General features: G+C 36.7%; 1 protein-coding gene across 1 annotated transcript in view; it reads right to left on the bottom strand.

The window, feature by feature from the left end:
• The window catches only part of RECQL (RecQ like helicase), a 26758-nt gene extending 8242 nt beyond the window's left edge, over positions 1–18516 (bottom strand). The window contains 7 exon segments of the mRNA XM_045829240.1: positions 258–424; positions 3059–3257; positions 6421–6527; positions 7231–7410; positions 8940–9137; positions 15740–15787; positions 18431–18516. Coding sequence (XP_045685196.1) covers positions 258–424; positions 3059–3257; positions 6421–6527; positions 7231–7410; positions 8940–9137; positions 15740–15755 — 867 coding nt within the window. The 5' untranslated portion in view covers positions 15756–15787; positions 18431–18516.
• Between the last annotated feature and the right edge of the window lie 97 nt (positions 18517–18613).

Below are 18613 nucleotides of genomic sequence, written 5' to 3'. Positions count from 1 at the left end.
TTTTTCTCCATCCTTGCACAAGAAAGAATGTGCATAAATTTAACAAGGCAGTGTATTCTTCTGAAAATAACAAAAAACATGCAACACAAGAGACAGCAGAAGCAAGCATTTATGAATGAACCTGCTTATAATTACCTCCTGGTTTTAAAGCTTTTAAACAGAGTTAACTGTTACTCATGTAAATAAACACAATGAAAGGGTAACCTCTCTGCTACAACCCTTCACAAAAGCTACAAGTTGATATAGAAGTTACATACCTCATAATAAAGATTTGGCCGATTAAAAGAAGCTGTAAAAGTGAAACACTTTTCAACACACAATATTTCCTGAGCGTCCTTCAAAACATGACTTGTTGCTGTCGCAGTCAGCCCAATTAGCGCTGTGTTTGGGAACTGCCGCTTCAAGATACCAAGTGCCTTATAATCTGGAAAAAAGAAAATACAAAGTGGCCCTCTTTCTCTCCTTTAAGGAACAGAGTAAATTAAGCCTTTTAACATGATGGAGATAATGATCGCTGTAATTTGATTTCCATAGCTACCTATTTCAGTAAGTCTGCAGTTGCAGCCCAACCTTTTCAAATAGGCAGGCTTTATTACACTTTTCACTGGTTCTTTGAAAACACTGCCCTTGGCCACAGATGGAACTCCCAGTTGAAGAGAGTAAATACCTAACATTTACAGTAAGCTCTGCACTGGTCCACACCTGCTGAACAGGAGACTTAAGAGGCAGTGGGAGTAACCACAGCGTTTGAATCTATTACAACTGACAAGAGAGAAAAGAGACTGTCAGCCTAAACACTTCCATCACTCGGAGTATCCAAGAGTCTTAAGTTCAGACCAGAAAAAGCTTGGTTAGGGCACTGCTTTTTATATAACATATTTCAGAGAAACTATTCTGGGCTCACACTCATCATACACATCCATACCAAATATCACTAGATACGTTGTCCTTAAGTACTTAAATTATTTGGAGAAAAGTGAAAAAGAAATTGCTAAGGTAGAGGACTATGAAACTACAGAGGAGAAAGTAACCACTTAGCAAGTTGTGAAGGTTTCAAAGAGCTAACATTTGAGTTGGGTCTTGAAGACCCAAGCTCCTTACAAAGGGAAGAGGAAAACAGCAGGCAGAGGAAACAGCATATACACTACAGACACACTGGCATGAAATTGCCTGAGAGGCTGAGATAAGAGCAGGCAGTTCCATAGGGCTAAATCACAGGGTAATGTGCTGTTTGGATCTATTGTCAACACCATTGGGCAGGGAGCTAACTATTTGACCTTTATGGCCCCAAGGTAGACCTGAAAGCTTTTTCTCTAAGATCATGAACAAGACAAGGATGCCCACTCTCTCCACTGTTATTCAACATAGTATTGGAAATCCTAGCCAGAGCAATTAGGCAAGATAAAGAAATAAAAGACATACAAACTAGAACAGAAGTAGAACTGTGTTACTATTTACAGATAACATGTTGTTACAGACAGAACATCCTGATGATTCCACAATAAAAAAACAAAACTATAAAACAAACAAATTCAGTAAAGATGCAGGATACAAAATCAATATACAAAAAGTCAGTTGTGTTTCTAAACATTAATCAACAAACTATAAGAAAGAGAAATTAAGAAAACAGTCCCATTTACAATTGCATAAAAATAATAAGATGCTTAGAAAATATTTATCCAAAGTAGTAAGAAATCTATACAACTGAAACTATAAAACATTGATGAAAGAAACTGAACAAGACACAAATAAATAGAAATATACACTGTACTCATGAAGAATTTAACACTACTACTTAGGGTAGCATTGTTAAAATGTTGATACTACCCTAAGCAATCTACAGAGTCATTGCAACCCCTTATCAAAATACCAATGGCATTTTTCACAAACTTAGAACTAATAATCCTAAAATTTATTTGGAACTGCAAAAGACCCGCAATCTTGAGGAAGAAGAACAAAGTAGAAGTATCACACTTTTGGATTTAAAACTATACTACAAAGCTATAGTAATCAAAACAGTATGTTACATCTCAGTAGTCTAGTAAGATAGCAGAGCCCTTGGTAGAAAGAACAGTATATATACTGTCTATGGTATTTAAATCAAAATTTTAAGAAACACTGTGCCCCAAATATTTCCAAAAGTAGAGAATTGCCCTCAGTCCCTGGGGAAGCCTATTATCCCTGGGGAAGTGTAAGAAAAGGTGAAGACATCAGAACCAAAGGGAACACTATTATTTATGGAGGTGGTAAATGAAGAAGAATGAAGGAGAGAATGGAAAAGTACAAAATAAGAAGAGTTATATCATAGTAACCAAAGGAGAAGAAAGTGGCAAAGTGAGAGGTGGACAGTATAAAACACAACTGAAGGTAAGTGGGAAGAGGAAGTAGGATGAGACCACTAGATGGAGCCAGTGAGAAGTGGGGTCACTGGTGACCTCTGAGCAGGGTGGTGGAGGACAAAGTGGGATTCAATAATCTCAGGAACCCAGGGGTCTATATGAGTGTGAAACCAGGTTCCGAAGGAAAAGAGGTTGAAATCATAGAGCAGGATTTTTAAACAGTTTTTTCCATAGAACAAGTCTGAGTAATCTGCTTCAGGCTATGACTGTAGCATTAGGTTGGAGGAGTAAAGAAAAGAGTTACTAAAATATCCCACAGAGTCTGACCACTGAGGAGTTAGCTGGGTGTGGGTCCTGAAGTAGATGCTAAGGACACTGAGAATGACAACCAAAGAAGACCACTTTGAAGAAGATGAAAATTCCTCAGCAGATGTGAAGAACCACCTAGAGGTCAGTAAATCTTTATGGCTAAAGGCGGAATAGTATATTTGCTAACAGACGTATGTTTCAAAGGATAAAGGCAGTTAGGCTAAACACTGCCTCAGAGGGAGTAAAGACATTAAGGATGCTGCCTCTTCGCTCTCCTTATATTAAAGCAAGAGAAAAGGAATAATAACTACCCAAGAGGATAATTTTAATGGAAGCAGGAATTTTCCATCATGTAAAGCTGAGTAATAAAATAGCCCCAGCATCAGGTTTTCCAGACACAACCTGCGTACCAGGTCTGAAATCATGACCCCAGTGGCTGCAGCAGTGAACTTCATCCACAGCTATTCGGGTAAGTCTCTTTGCCTCATAGGCTTTCTCTAGTCTTGACATAAACATTTTGCTTTTTGCAATTTTCTCTGGAGTCACATAAATTAGCTTCAGCTTGGAGTTTTTATTTACCATTTCAGCATGAACCCATTTCACATGCTCCTGTTGAAACGAAAAACAGACATAATGATAGTAGAACTAAACTAGCAGACTGCAATACTAAGTGGTAAATGAAAGTGTTCATTACTCAAAAGCAATAGCCCCGGACTGTTTAACAGCAGATACTTAGCTCATTAAAATTGAAACCATGTCCCAGCACTAACTTCATGGCAGCTGGGTAAATAGAATTTTAATTATTTACTTATACCCAAAGTGTTGGTAGAAGAATAATCTCACTTGACAAAAAGAGAGCAACAAATGAATGATACGATACTCTAATAAGCATTTATTCTATGAAGACATAATTCTAAACTGTTCATAATAAATGACAAAATGTAGGCTACGTGCAATAACTATGGTTATAAAGATGTGTTATATTAATGTTAACATTATTATTTGTAGTTACTACATATCTCTCAACCCAATTTATTCTTGATTAGCTACTTTAATGATGCTATCAATCTACTTATAATCTCTTTAGGTTTTATAAAGTATCTTATTCACTGAATTAAGATTTTATAATACAAAGTACATATTTATATATAATATATAACAAAAATAAATTTTAGGAAGTAACAGTTATTGGGTAATGGTTATATATATTTTGCACATTAGATGCCATTTTTTCTTTCTCACCTAATTAGGACCAAAAGCAGTGTAAAGAAACAATGGTGAATGTGATAGAAAGAGAAAGTCAAAGCTGCTTGCATTACCCACCAAAACAGTTTTTTAACTCCTTGAAATACTCCTAATTTTGTTAAGAAACAGCCAAAATACATTAAACATTTCAAGTGGTCCTATGTGTCTCAGAAATCTTAGAGAAGCAAACATAAAGCTATCTCTTCAGAAATTAGCAGATGCAAACACAAACAAACAAAAAATACCACCTAGAACTTTCTGGAAGAGTAAGTGAAGAAGCAAGGTTTAAAAATAAAAAATATATTCACATTCTATGAACTACTAATGACAACGACCAGAAAATTCAATTCATCCTTTCTATCCCTAAATTTTCAAGCAGTAGTGATATTGCATGAATCTGTAATTATCTGCAACTTTCTAACTACTTTCTATATTTTATATATATATTTTTAAACTTTTTTCAGTTTAAAGGAAGAATTGTATGAGAAGGCAATGGTCTCCATAGATTCATTCTGTTGAATAAGAGAGTGCTACAGTGACACAAAAATTTAAATAAAACAAAAACATATGGGAAAAACTAAAGGAGCCAGAGTTTTTTGGAGATATGGCTGATTCTAAGTCTGGAAGGAAATATACAAAATGAGCCTGAAGCACTTATTATAAAAGAAAGCAAGGAGCGAAAAACTATGGGGTGAAGGAAGAAGATTCAGGAACCAATTGAAATAGACTCTCACTGCCCAAAAATGAGACTATGTCAGCATAAAAAAATAATAACTATGGGTTAAAATATATCAAATATGTTAAAAACACACACATATATGTATATATGTGTATATATATGTATGTCTATATTGGGGTGAGACTTTATTAACTACCTTTGGAGATGCTGGAAATCAACTCTTTTTGAAAACTGGTAAAGAAAAGAATTTTCAAGCTGCAAAAAGTTAATAAGGAAAAAGTACTTTATAGAAAAGTTTAGAGTCACAGAATCAGAGAGCATCATTTTGTAACCCCCTAATTAAATAGCAGCTCCAAGATAAGAAATAATCATCAGTGGCTGCTAAACCATTAGATAAAAACTGATAGAGAAATTGATCATTACAGATCAGGCAGACATTACCTGAACCCACTGGTCAAGCTCAACAGCACAAAAAAATAACCAGGTATCATGTAACTGCTGAGTAATGCCATGGGAAGTATACTTATGCAATTAAAAAAGAAAATCTAAATCTAAATGCAGTCAAGCATTTAGATATAACTAAAAAGAACGAGTTAAACAACATCACAAGGATGCAATCAAGGAAATCCAGAATGTAAGAAACTAGAGGATGAAGAACCTGGTTCCTTCAACAAATAATGTGCATAGGAAATAAAAAGAAATAAGGGGAACCTGTGGATATATCAACCAAATACAACATAATGCATGAATCTTATCTGGACCATGATTTAAAAAAAAATTAAGATTTGACAGATTTCAGAGGGGAAGAAGGTGAGGGGGGACTAGAAAAGATTAGCCAAAGGACATATATGCATGTGATTAGCCCATGGGCACAGACAACAGTGCAGTGAAAGTGGGGCAGGGGGGCACAGGAGGGGCTGCTGGGTGGAGGGGGGCAAAGGAAGGGAAAATAAGGAACATCTATAATAGCATCAACAATAAAAATATTAATAATTTAAAAATAAGAGTTGATTACACAGAGATATCTGAGTATTTTTATTTGATGATTTTAAGGAACTGATTTAAAATACTGAAGAAGTTATAACTGAAATATGACGTCTGGGATTTGTTTCAAATAAACAAACCAAGAGGGAGGAGGTAGGGAAAACAGAGGGTGGATAGATGAAGAAAGGTTGGCCATATGATGATAAACATTAAAGGTTGTTAATGGGTACATGGCAGTTTTTATACTATTCTCTACTTTTATATGCTTTTGAAAATTTCAATAAAATGCTTTTTAAAAAAGAATAGGTAGGAAATGCTTTATTCTGCAGGTGAATTAAGAGCGTCCATTCCCAAACAGAAGAAATTCCACAGGGGTAGGGTATTTTGTTAGTATAGTTCTTTTTTTAAATTTAGTTATACTGCACAATTAAAAACTCTTGCTTACTATTTTATAGTGGATAATACAAAACACGTCAGCAAGCATTTCCTGTGAAGTGCCAAATAGTAAGTATGTTAGGTTTTGTGAACCATAGGGTCTCTATCACAACTACTCAACTCTGCAAGTCAATGAGCATGGTTGTGTTCCAATAAAACTTTATTCATGCACACTGAAATGTGAATTTCACATAATTTTCACACTTCACAAAATAGTATATTATTTTATTTTTAGCCATTTAAAAATATAAAAATCAATCTTAACTCATAAACCCTACCAAATAGGCTGTGAGCTAGAAATGGCCCATGAGCAGTAGTTGTGGCTCCTAATATAAATAGCAATCAGTTTAAATTTTATAAGCAACTTAATTGTAGCTAAGGCTCCTACTGCAGTGAACAGTTAAAAACAACAAAGCCACAGAAGCATACCTTAGAACTAGAAGCATTTAACATGGTAGCAGAAATTTCTAATTGTTGTAAAACCATTAATTGGTCTTCCATAAGAGAGATCAATGGACAAATCACAAGTGTAAAGCCTGAAAGAGAGAAAAATCTAATTTAAATTTTACACCACCACCAGAACAAGTTTCGACCTTTACTAGAACTTGTGGGCACCACCTATCAATTCAGACTAATTTTCAATGCAACTTTAGCTATACACTATTTCTTACCCTCATTAATAAAGGAGAAAGATATGAATCAATGACCCTAAGCCAAATAAGCAAATATATGATTAAGCAGAAATCTCTCCCCTTATTCAGTCCTACAAAAATATAGCTAGTATCATTTTGCATTTTTAATTAACTATCATTTTTAACAACCAGTATTGGTAATCTCAGTAAAATAATATAAGTCAAGTCAAATACTATCCAGTTACATTAGGGAAAAGTTATTCCAAAACATTATCCCCCAAAAACCACAGCGATCTGTATAAGTGAAAATGTTACATGGGTATTTGTCTATCACTGCACCAGGTTAATGTATTCTCAGTAGAAATCAGTGAACAGTTCATTAACTAAATAAAGTTCTGGTAATATATCCCCCTTCTCTTATAACAAATTGTTGATGGCTATTAAGAGCTATTCTACATTGTTAAAAACATGACCTCATGTTTCTACTCTTTATTTCTTAAAATAACGTTTGGAAGAGGGCAGACACATTTATTTTTTAACAGACTTAAAAATATTTTAAGAGAAATAACATTTCCTCAATTTAAAATCAATTTTTATTTACACATACCATCTGAACACAACGCTGGTAACTGGTAGCATAAGCTCTTCCCACCTCCTGTAGGCATAACAAGAAATATGTCCTTTCCAGACATTGTTACATTAATAGTTTCAAGCTGAAGCAGTCTGAACTTCTCCAGTTTGAAGACATTTTGCAGAACATCTTTAACTTTAGCAGACCATGGAAAATCTAGAAAAAGAAAAATAAGCTAAATGTATTAGATTGTTTAGGATTATAAAGGAGATGCAGTGCATGGCTGCTTTTATAGTAATCAGATAAAAATATATAAGACTTTTAATACTCTGACAATTTAATTTTCATAATAACATTTAGAGATTAGTTTAACTCACTTAGCTAAAGCAAAACCAAATTTAATGATATACCTTAAGAACTAATGTATCAGAAAAAAATCAAAGCATCTGCCAGTTGAAAATTAATCTACAAAGAACACAGTGTTTGATGAGATATTAGAAAAACCATCTGAATGTCAACCAAGAATTCAAAGTATCATAAAAAAACTCAAATATTATGAACAAAGTTAACAATTACCTGGAACTTTTAGTCTAAATACCTTGTTTAGAAGTGAACCCCTAGAAAGCAAGCTCCACAAAAGCACTGTAATTCCTTCTAGAGTTATAGTATTCTTTTGTTTTGTTTATTTGTTTGGTTGTTTACCAATGTTTATTTATTTTTCAATTACAGTTGACATTCAATATTATATCAGTTTCAAGTGTACAACATAATAGTGACACATTTGTATAACTTACAAAGTGATGCCCCGTAAGTCTAGTACCCACCTGGCCCCATAAATAGTTATTACAACATTACTGACTACATTCCCTAGCCCTGTACTTTACATCCCTGTGACTATTTTGCAACTGCCCATTTGTACTTCCTAATCCCTTCACCTTTTTCACCCATTCCCCAACCCCTCTCCCATCTGGCAACCATCAGTTTGTTCTCTGCGTTTATGAGTCTGTTTCTGTTTTGTGTGTTTTGTTTTTACATTCCACATACAAGAGAAATCATATGGTATTTGTCTTTCTCTGTCTTCCATTACAATTAATGATACACACGACACTCAGCATGTGTATCATGAATTGGCATGTGATGCTTGGCAGGATCTTAAATCAAAAAAGGTTTGTTCACAAGAGCATGAAAATGAACTAGAATTCGGCAAAAAGTTTGAGTTTCTAATTGTTTATTTTTGTCTAGTGAAATTTTAGAAAATTTAGTTAAATATCTTATTTTCCCAAGGATAGATTCACATTGTTAACATTACTGTTATTACCCATATTTGAAAAAGTAAAATAAAATTTGAATGATAAAAATGTAATTAAGACCATGCCCTGGCTGCGTAGCTCAGTGTATTGAGCGTGGGCTGCGAACCAAAGCATCGCAGGTTAGATTCCCAGCCAGGGCACATGCCCGGGTTGCAGGCCATGGCCCCCAGCAACCGCACATTGATGTTTCTCTCTCTCTCTCTTTCTCCCTCCCTTCCCTCTCTAAAAATAAATAAATAAATCTTAAAAAAAAAAAAAAAGACCACTGAACATGGGCAATAAAAGGTCTGCCTATAAGTTTCCCATGCCACTCAAGGAATAGCCAGTTTCACCTCTAAGCTCACTGGAAAGTACTGGCCCAGGCACAATGATTTGACTCCAGTTTAAAAAAAGAAAAAGAAAAAGGCTAGCAAAGGGAAAAAAAAAAGAGCAAACCTTCTTTATTCCAAGAGGCAGGTGAAGAATCACATTCATTGCTTCCCCCAGCATCAGAATCCTCCAAACAATGTTTTATTCTGTTTGTTAGAGTGTTTTTTTTCTGAGTGAGCTCTTGTTGCCTTTCCAGAAGTTCCTGAATTTGAATGTCTACTGCATGTAGCTCGTTGTTCACGGAATCCAACTCCTCAGTTAGATCTAGGAGGGAGGAAAAAGGATATAATACTGGATAGTCAATTACAATTTTAGATTTCCCTACTGATTTTTGGATATCCTTCACCATCTAAATCACAGATAAATTTATAAAAGTTTTGCAGTCTGCTTAAGAACATTTATTTTGAACTCACACAGGCATGACTTAAATCTCGGGTCCTTCTCTTACCTGCTAAGTGACCTCATGCAAGGTACTTAACTGAGCCTCGATTTCCCTATCTGTAAAATGGGGATAATACCTAGTTTTCATAGCACTATTGTAAAGAATTAGGTGAGATAACATATTGAAGATTCTTGACACAGTAACTGGTACACAGTTATGCATATTTAGTAAATGATATCTATTTTAACTATGGTGTAGGGCCATGATCCAACAATCTCCTAAATCAAGTCAAACAACCCAACTTTGAAGCAAAAGGAAGCTACTGAAAAGTAATCCTCTAACTTATAGCGATTATTTCACAAAATTCTTGTTTTGGCTCATATGGTGGCATAATAAGGATTCAATGATTATGAACATGATGACACGATGAGGAAAAAAAGAATCAAATGTGCTATTGGAACTGGCACTACAACATCATAACAAATTGATAAAGAAGCCTTAATACATGAATCTAATCAGACAAAGTCAAAGTGAGACTCCTTTTGACACCACATAAATGGAAGCTGTAAAAATTTTAAAGATGTCCTTGGTGCTTCACAAAGCATCTGCCTGCATTATTCAGTGTCCACTTTTAAAGCCTTTTCATGAGATAAAATCTTATGGTTATGACTTAAAAGAGGATGTTTTGGTGACTTTGTATTGCACCAACTGCCAGAATTCCCTTCCCTGTAGTTGTGGGTTATGACCGGCCACAAGTCAGCTCTGCACGAGATTTGGAAGGTGGCGGTAACAGCAGGCACATTTACACTGAGGCGGTTGGCATGAGGTCAAATGCTGCTGCAGCACACTCATCATGCATCTCCTGTTGGTACGGGGCAGAAGCCAGTTCTTCCAGCCCCTGATGAATCTCCTTGGGGCAGGGCTTGGTCCACAGCTTCTCTGACTCATTGACCAATTTTAGGTGCAACTTCCTGTGACAAGCATACCAGCTCTTCCACAGGGCACCAACAACCTGGAAGCCAGGGCCTCGTAGGCAATGACAGACCACAGGAGTCCCAGTGAGAAACAGGCGAGTTGCACGTGGTCCTTGTGGGTTTCAGCGGGTCCTTACCCGCCCACACTTCACATCCATCTTCCCATCCCTAACGCTGGCACAACTGACATCAGGACCAGCTATGAACTGCTTAGCCAGCTCCTGCAGTGCTATAGGGACTAATAACTATGATAAACTTCTTATATCAGATTGAAACCTAACCAACACCCAACACTGTTCCAGATGAACAGAAACTTAGGGGTGGGTGCTCTCAATGGCTTCTAAGCCATGTGGAATTGGGTCTCTTATCTGATCAAAGACATTAATGACCTTTGTTTGCAGTGATAAAGGGACAATTGTATTCCAGGGCATGCAGTAGACAAAATTATTTAAATTATAATCTATTGGCACCAGTAATTAAGTATCTAGAAATAAGAATTTGGGGACAGAAATGCAAAAAGGGACCTCAGAGTTGCTATGACTGTCCTAAAAGAAATTTTACCTTTTGTAGCTACAAGATGAAGATTACTAAATACCAGCCCTAAGCCTACATCCTGGCTGAAAGTCATCTGGCTGAAATTCAATGCAAATTGAATTTCATTCAGCCATCTGGCTGAAATACAATGCAAATTGAATCCCCAACTTTGCAGGGACTCATATAAAGGCATTGATTAGAAAAAAGTGACACTCTGTAATTAGGATGGGATCATTGGGGCAGGTTCCAGTGAAGCAAGAACCTTGAGCCACTAAATTCTACTAGGTCTCTTTTGTCCCTCCTTCCCTTTCTGAAACAGCCTCCTCCTGCCCAAGATACCTATAATGGTACTTCCTCTGGTAGTTGTTTTGCAAGGGATCACAACTCCTCCTAAGGATCTTCCCCCATCACCTCTCAGAGCTTCAAGACCCAGAAAGTTCTAGAGGGTGAGATACAAAAGTGTGATCCATGAGAAGACACAAAACACACCAAACAAGGTGCACTGGCATATATATATGCCAGAAACCTAGGGAATATACATGGGAAGAGATCCTAAGGGTACTAAACCAGGGTGGATGGAATATAATATTGAATGAAACTAAATTTATGGGAATGGACTCAATAAGAAATTCTGGATTTAGTGAGCTAAAAGAGTGCTCAGGAGCCGCTCTAATAATTTACTTAGCTGATTGCCAGAAACTAGGCCCCAAGGTGAGTATCAGGAAGCTGGATGGAATGATACAAGCGTAGATTTCAACGGAGTCAAAGGGCAAGAACTTCCTGAGTGCACTATACAGGAGGGGATCTAGAGGCTTGAGCAGATCAGAGGTCTAGAGTGGATTATCACGTAAACTGATTATCCACTCTCCTGCTGTACCCCAGCAGGACCTGGAGGACACTCCCTTCACCCAAGGCTGTGAAAAGTGCACTCATGAGGAGAGCCCCAGTACCCTTGAAGAGCTCTGGAGTGGCGGTTCTCTGTAGTCAGGAATGACAGTGGGAAGTGCTGCCTTTAAACTAGACTACCTGAATCAATGAGAATGATGGATTCTAAGATATTGGAACTAAATGGTGGCAATTCATGACCAAAGAAAAGGTAGATGTGATTGCCATACTGGGCAACAGAGCAGAAGCAGTAATCAGAATAGCCTGACTCACAGAGATCTTTGGCAATGGCTAGTTGATCACTGTGTTGCTGAGATGGAAAGAGATGAGTTGATTGTACAGGTAGAACATAAAGCCCTGCTTCTCATAAACCTAAGTCTCATTTGAATCACCACAACAGAGTTGCCATCCTTCAACCAATTCCCACACATGAGCCAATGTACAGACCCCAAGGCCCTTGAATAAAATGGAGGTCGGGGCCCTTTGAGTAATGACTCTACTACACATCTAAAAAATTTGTGTAGTAAATCTTTCCACTAGTCTCCTCCAAAGAAACTTATCAGAGCAATTGTGTATTAGAGAAAGGAAAATAACATCTCAGAAATTGCCTGACATTGATAGTAAGAAAAAGAACTGTAAAATCTGTAAGAATTTCTTCCTTATTTTGATATTTGTATATACATGTTGGGGTTTCACATTTTTGTTGGTGGAATTTTTTTTTGTCTCTGCTATTCTTCTAACATCTAAAATAAAGGGTTAATAGTAGCTAACTTCTTATCTCAGGACTAAAGTTAAAGGATTATCATGGAGGATGTGATTCAGCAAGAAAAGGAATACTCATCAGTGAAAAATGAGTAGAATTTGTGCCCTTTTTGGAGTAATGTGTATTTGGTTGTATATGGGATAGCTGTGACATGCTAAGCAGAAGCATGACTTTACTATTTCCTTTATTTGGAGGTTAAACATAATTAAATCAAAAGAGGAGTCTATGGGTACCGTGTAGGCAAAGGGTGAAGTCTGGTGGCTTTGCAATGTGATAACTTAGTTATGCGAGAACTACATTTCCCAAAATTCCTTCCCTGCATAGTTCTAGATTAGGGCAAGGAGAAGTTTGCCAGAGATTTGGAAGGTGGAAGTGAAGCAGTGGCCATATTTACCATATTGAAGAAGGTCAGTGTTAAGGTCTGGGCTGGTGACCTCACAAGCATGTAGCAGCAGCTGGGCCCACAGCTCCAGTTGCTGCTAGACACCTGTGAGGAAACAGCAGCTCCCTCAGCTTCTGTTGGTTCTCTTTTCAGCTTCTTTGAACCCTCGGCCAGTCGCATGCAGCTCCATGTGAAGGAAACCAGTTTTTTGACATGTCTTCTGCATCAGCCAAATTAGAAGATTTGAGGTGATGACAGACTAATACAGATTCTAGTAAGAAACAGAAGTTCATCTTCACAGGTAGCAGTTTGTTTTTGCACTCCCTACAACATCTTCTTTTCCTGACTGCTGGTTCTGCCAACTGCAGGCCCAGTGCCAGACACACAGGGAACATACACACATTTCTTTAAACAGCTTAACCACTTCCCATAATCACATAAGGTTTAATACCTATAGTAAACCTCTTATATCATTCATAGTGCTCATCTTCTCTGATGCAACCCTACCTGACAGAGATGTTAATTAATGTCAACCTATGGTACAAAGTCACATTGTAGCTTAGACAAAATCCTGGTAGCCTAAAAACATTTAAAAGTACAGCTAGTTGTAATAAGTTGGGTATTTAATGTTTTTTGTTCAAATTTACATCACTTCTAATGCTGGCATATGCAACACAAGACGTTACTATATGAAAGGAGATTGAGAAGTCAAGCGTATGGTTTCAACAAGCCATAATGAAGAGGGGCTACAAGTGAACAGGGCTTATTATGGCAGCTATATGTCAAAAGCACACTGAATTGAGTGGAGATTGCACTCCAGTGTTCCTAAGCTTACTCCAGTGTTCCAGTGATGCATGAGGGGTGCCAACCTTCAGAAACAGCACACTTTCTAGCAATATCACAAGCTGAAGTTAACATTGAAAGTGATTTCAATTAGATCCAAAGTCATCAGATCCAAAGTAACAAGCTATCTGAAGGCAGTTTCAAAAAGGCATTTCAATTGTAGTTAAACAAGTGGGTAGAACCATAGAAGAGGTAGACTGATTTGAAAGGGGTACCATATTATGAAAGCAATTATTTGAAATAAGTATCTTATTAAATAAAATTTATCTATTTCATTGTTCAGTTATTTTAAGTCACATCCCACTCATAAAACTGAAGTCTTATTAAGTAAAATAACATATGCAATCCAAAAATGATCATACTAAACTGAGTTGAGAGTCAGTAACATCTCTTAAGCCCTCATTTAAATCTCTAAGTAAAGACTACTTGCATTAAACATTTAATACAATTTAAATTCTTAACATTTATTATAAACTCTCAGAATGTGAGAATTGAGTCATGAGTCAAAGCCAAAATCTATGTCACTATTTTTTCATGTTTATATTTAAATAAATTGTAAAGTTGGCACAGGACAGGGGTGCCATTTCTTTCAAACTTGAAAAAAACCTAATCTTGTCGCTGTATTATTAGAGCTAGTATGTAGCAAAGGCCATATTCACTAATCTACACAAAAGACTGAAAAATAACCACAAGGGTTCCTCACCTCTGCCTTCCACCTCTTAATATATAGCAAGATCTCCCTAAGAAGCACAGTCCAATTTGGTCAAGTTTATGGGAAAAAACAATGGATAGATACATCAATATACCAACTGTATCTGCCTGGAAGAGGTACAATGAATGTTTTTCTTTTATATTTTAAAAACATTTCCAATAACTCCAGTCATAGGAATGTATCTTAAGGAAATAATCAGAGAAACAGACAAAGCTTTCAATTCAGATGTTCAAGGCAGTATTTTTTTATGTTTTAAAAATGGAAGCAGTATAAAAGTTCAACACAAAAAAGATTAAGTAACATTATTTATTTAATGTCACTTCAAAACAACAAAACACAGCACAGATATTAGAATATTTAGAACACAGAATTTATTTAACAGTATGTTTTTATTTTATATTTACATTGTTTTTAATCATGTTTCAAAACAGTATGTACAATATACTTTTTAAATTTTAATAAAAAATGAAATGTTATGGTATTCATTTGAGCAGTAAGATTAAGAGTAATTTATATTTCCTACTTTACAATTTTTAAGTTTCTAGAATTCATTCAAAAAAGATATCATTCTCCTTGGAACCCTTATGCATTGCTGGTGGGAATATAAAATGGTGCAGACACTATGGAAAACATACACAGCAGTTAGTCAAAAAATTCAATGTGTGATCCAGTAATTCCATTTCTAGGTATATACCCAAATAATTGAAAGCAGGGACTCAGGTATTTGTATATTCACAATTAGCCAAAAGGTGCAACAACCCAAATGTCCAGTAATAGACAAATGGATAAACAAAAAGTGTTATATACATGCAATGGAATATTATCCAGCCTTAAAAAGATACGTTACAAATGGATGAACCTCAAAGACATTATGCTAAGTGAAATAATCTAGACACAAAAGGACAAATATTATATGAATCCACTTAAGTGAAGTACCTAGAACAGTCAAATTCCTAGAGACAGAAGGGAGAACAGTGTTACTAGGAGTTGTGAGGAAGGGGGCGATCCGAAGTTACTGTTTAATAGCATACAGAGTTTCATCCTGTGAAGATGAAAACGTGTGAAGGTGGAGATTGATGATGACACACAACAATGTGAAGGCACTTAATGCCATTGAACTGTACACTTAAGAATAGTGAAAGTGGTAAACTTTGTCATGCATATTCAGCATAATTTTTAAAAATCTGAAAAAAAACAGCATTTCTGTAATCAGAATTTTTAAAACAAATATACTTTATTTTATTTATTTTTAGTAAGACTTTTATTTAGAGCAGTGTAAGGCTCACAGCAAAGTTGAGGGAGAAGTAGAGAGAAAAGCAAATATTTTTTCAAAGAATATACAGTTAGAAATAGAACAGAATGAAAAACAAAATGTAATCATTTCCACTAACCTGAAAGAGATGCCATTCTAAAACTGAATTGGAGATCCAAATTTCTTTCTAAAAATGAAAGAAAAATCGTAATAACATTTTTAATATTACTATTGATTACACTCAATCAGTGATACTCTGCCACAACTAAGCACCAAAAAATGTTAGAAAATAGCACTTTAAATAAGGACCTTTTAAGTAAGGACTAAATGGTTCTTACCACACTGATTTTCATGGAAAATTCTCTATTTTATGAGTCCAAAGTCACATAAACATGTAATAAGTACAATGTAAATTACACAATAAGAAATCACCACAAAGTGATGTAACAAAAAAGAGAAAGATTTCAGGTTAAATAGTGATAGTACTAAATTACTGTGTAATTTTAGCAAAATTACACACCTTGTTCCCCCCAGCTTCTTTCCCTAAGTGTAAAATTGTGATAGAACCTATTTTGTAAATAGCAAGTTGGATAGATTCAAATGTCCCAGATTAAGCAAAATCCATCAACATAAATACCCAAATTAATCATTTCACATTATACTGAATACTTGCTTTAAAGAATTACAATTTAGACTCCATTTTAAAAAATGATTTCATATTCTATAGGGGTGGGAGGGTAAATGTCAGAAGGAGAGAACCTGAAAGCCTTAGAAGTAGGAAAAACACATGGTTTGTATTAAACTCTAAATACCTATAAATGACTAACACATAAGAGTACATATATGAACAAGTGAAAGGAGATGAGGCTTAAGGGTAGGAACTTTAGGTTGCCCATAATCTCCAAGAACACCACCTCTAACTCTGATATGGACTATAACAAGTTCTAAAACTAACTTAGAATGTTCTCCGAAGATAACTTGAGCATGAAGCTACCCTGAACCAGGCTACTGACCTTATGCCCTTCCTAACATAGAATTCTGAAACCAACACTAGGCTGGAAAGAAGACCCTGTAGGCAGGGTCTTCTTTGCCTTGCTAGAGTTTGGAATAGCCATGGCATGTAATATGTTAAAGTAGGGAAGTAGAGCAAAGACTTTTAATTCTTTATTTGTGTAAACATCTCTTCACCACTTTGTGGAAATATACTTCTCCTTCTCTAGACTGCAAGGTTTTCTGACAGGGGCTGAGTCTCCTTCCTTCGTACTCACCAGAGCCTAGCAAAGTGCCTTGCATGTAGCGCAGGCTAGGTTCGCTGAGATTGAAAGCTGAGGCTACCTCTACCCTTATGAAAGCATATATTCTATCACCATTTCCTTCCACTATTTTAAATGATGGAATACTGTGCAGCAGAAAGAAAGAAGGAGCTCCTATCCTTCCCAACAGCATGGATGGACCTGGAGAACATTATGCTAAGTGAAATAAGCCAGGTGGTGAAAGACGAATACCATGTGAGCTCACCTATAAGGGGAACCTAATCAACAAAATAAACAAGTGAGCAAAATAGAAATAGAACCAGAGACATTAAAATAAAGAACAAACTGACAGTAACCAGAGGGGGGGGGGGGGTTACAGGGGAAAGAGGGGAAGGGTTGTCAAGGAATTTGTATAAAGGACACATGGACAAAGCAAAGGAGGGTAGGATTGAGGGTGGGGTGGGGGTAGTTGTGGGGGAAAGGGAGATAACTGTACTTGAACAACAATAAAAAACTTAAAAAAATAAATTTCTTTGATTATCTGTCAAAAACTGCTAAGAAATTCCGCCCCCAAATGATGTGATTTAGTATTAAAAGATTTATCAACATAAAATATGTTCAGAAATGAATGAGCTACAGCAAGTCTGTCAGTCAAAAAGCACAGCTAGGCACCCTTAAAATCACAAATGAAAGAAGTCTAGCCTTGAAAACTATCTGAGCAGACATCAGTTCAGTCATACAAGCAAAGCTTAACTTAGCTTACTTTGTAAAACTAACTTAACCTGAGTCGTTTCTCATTTACGCCTCTGCAAATTATAAGCAAAATGTGCAAGTTTCCCAAGGTTAACATGAAATAATCACTGACCAATTCCCTATCATTTAACACAACGTTAATGTTATAACAAATCACTGTGAAGATAAGCAGCCACCACCTTCTCACTGTATAAGCTGCTTTTTAACACACCTTTGAGTCTCAGAACGTGTTTTGATTTGAGTGCTCCCAGTTAGCTCAATCTCTTTTTTGTGTTTGAAAAAATAAACTTTCACTACTTCCGTTATTCACTGGTTTTACTTCTGTTGTTTCTGAATTTTTGACAGCACCCACAGGAAATATTTTACACCCAATCATCGACGCTGACGGAAATGCCACCGAGGTGCCGCAGGTTTAATCAGACACACATTTCCCCTCTCCCTGCCACCGGCGTTTAGAGGAAACGGCAATTTAATACCCTCGCTCACGCGTCCCCCCTGGTGTTTCCCAATAAACGATGGCTGCCAATAAAAAGGCTTTGGCGACCAAGCTTCCTACATGGAAAAGGCTGGAAATGAAATGAACGTGTCCTCCTGAGTTGCATAGAGCCTGGCGACGATAAACAGCGTGGTTTCTCCCCTGTCAAAGTGAAAGGAAGTGACCCGCTAGGGACCGGCCTCGCCTTCAGGCAGGAAAAGGAAAGTTTAGCCCTTACAGAGCGTAACCGGAGAAACAGCACAAACTCTCCCCAAGAGGTTAAAAACCTCTACTCCGGCCTCCCCAGTCTCCGACCCCAAAGCACCCTGAACTCAGAACGGCCACTCACCGCTTTGTGCCGCTTGCCAATAAAAAGTTCCCGCCACCAAGCTTGCCTTTCTCTCCAGCCCTGAGCATCCACCCTTCCGGGTCGATCCGTTCAACCAATTGCAAGTAACATCCTCCTCTAATTGGTCAAGGGGTGTGGCCACCATCGAGTCACCGAACAAGACTACGGATAATCGGTGGATAT

This window comes from Phyllostomus hastatus, unplaced genomic scaffold, assembly GCF_019186645.2.
Source record: "Phyllostomus hastatus isolate PE091 unplaced genomic scaffold, TTU_PhHast_1.1 phas_scaffold_93, whole genome shotgun sequence".
Lineage (NCBI taxonomy): Eukaryota > Metazoa > Chordata > Mammalia > Chiroptera > Phyllostomidae > Phyllostomus > Phyllostomus hastatus.
Note: the sequence above shows the minus strand (reverse complement) of the source record. Positions and strands in the feature narration are given on the sequence as shown.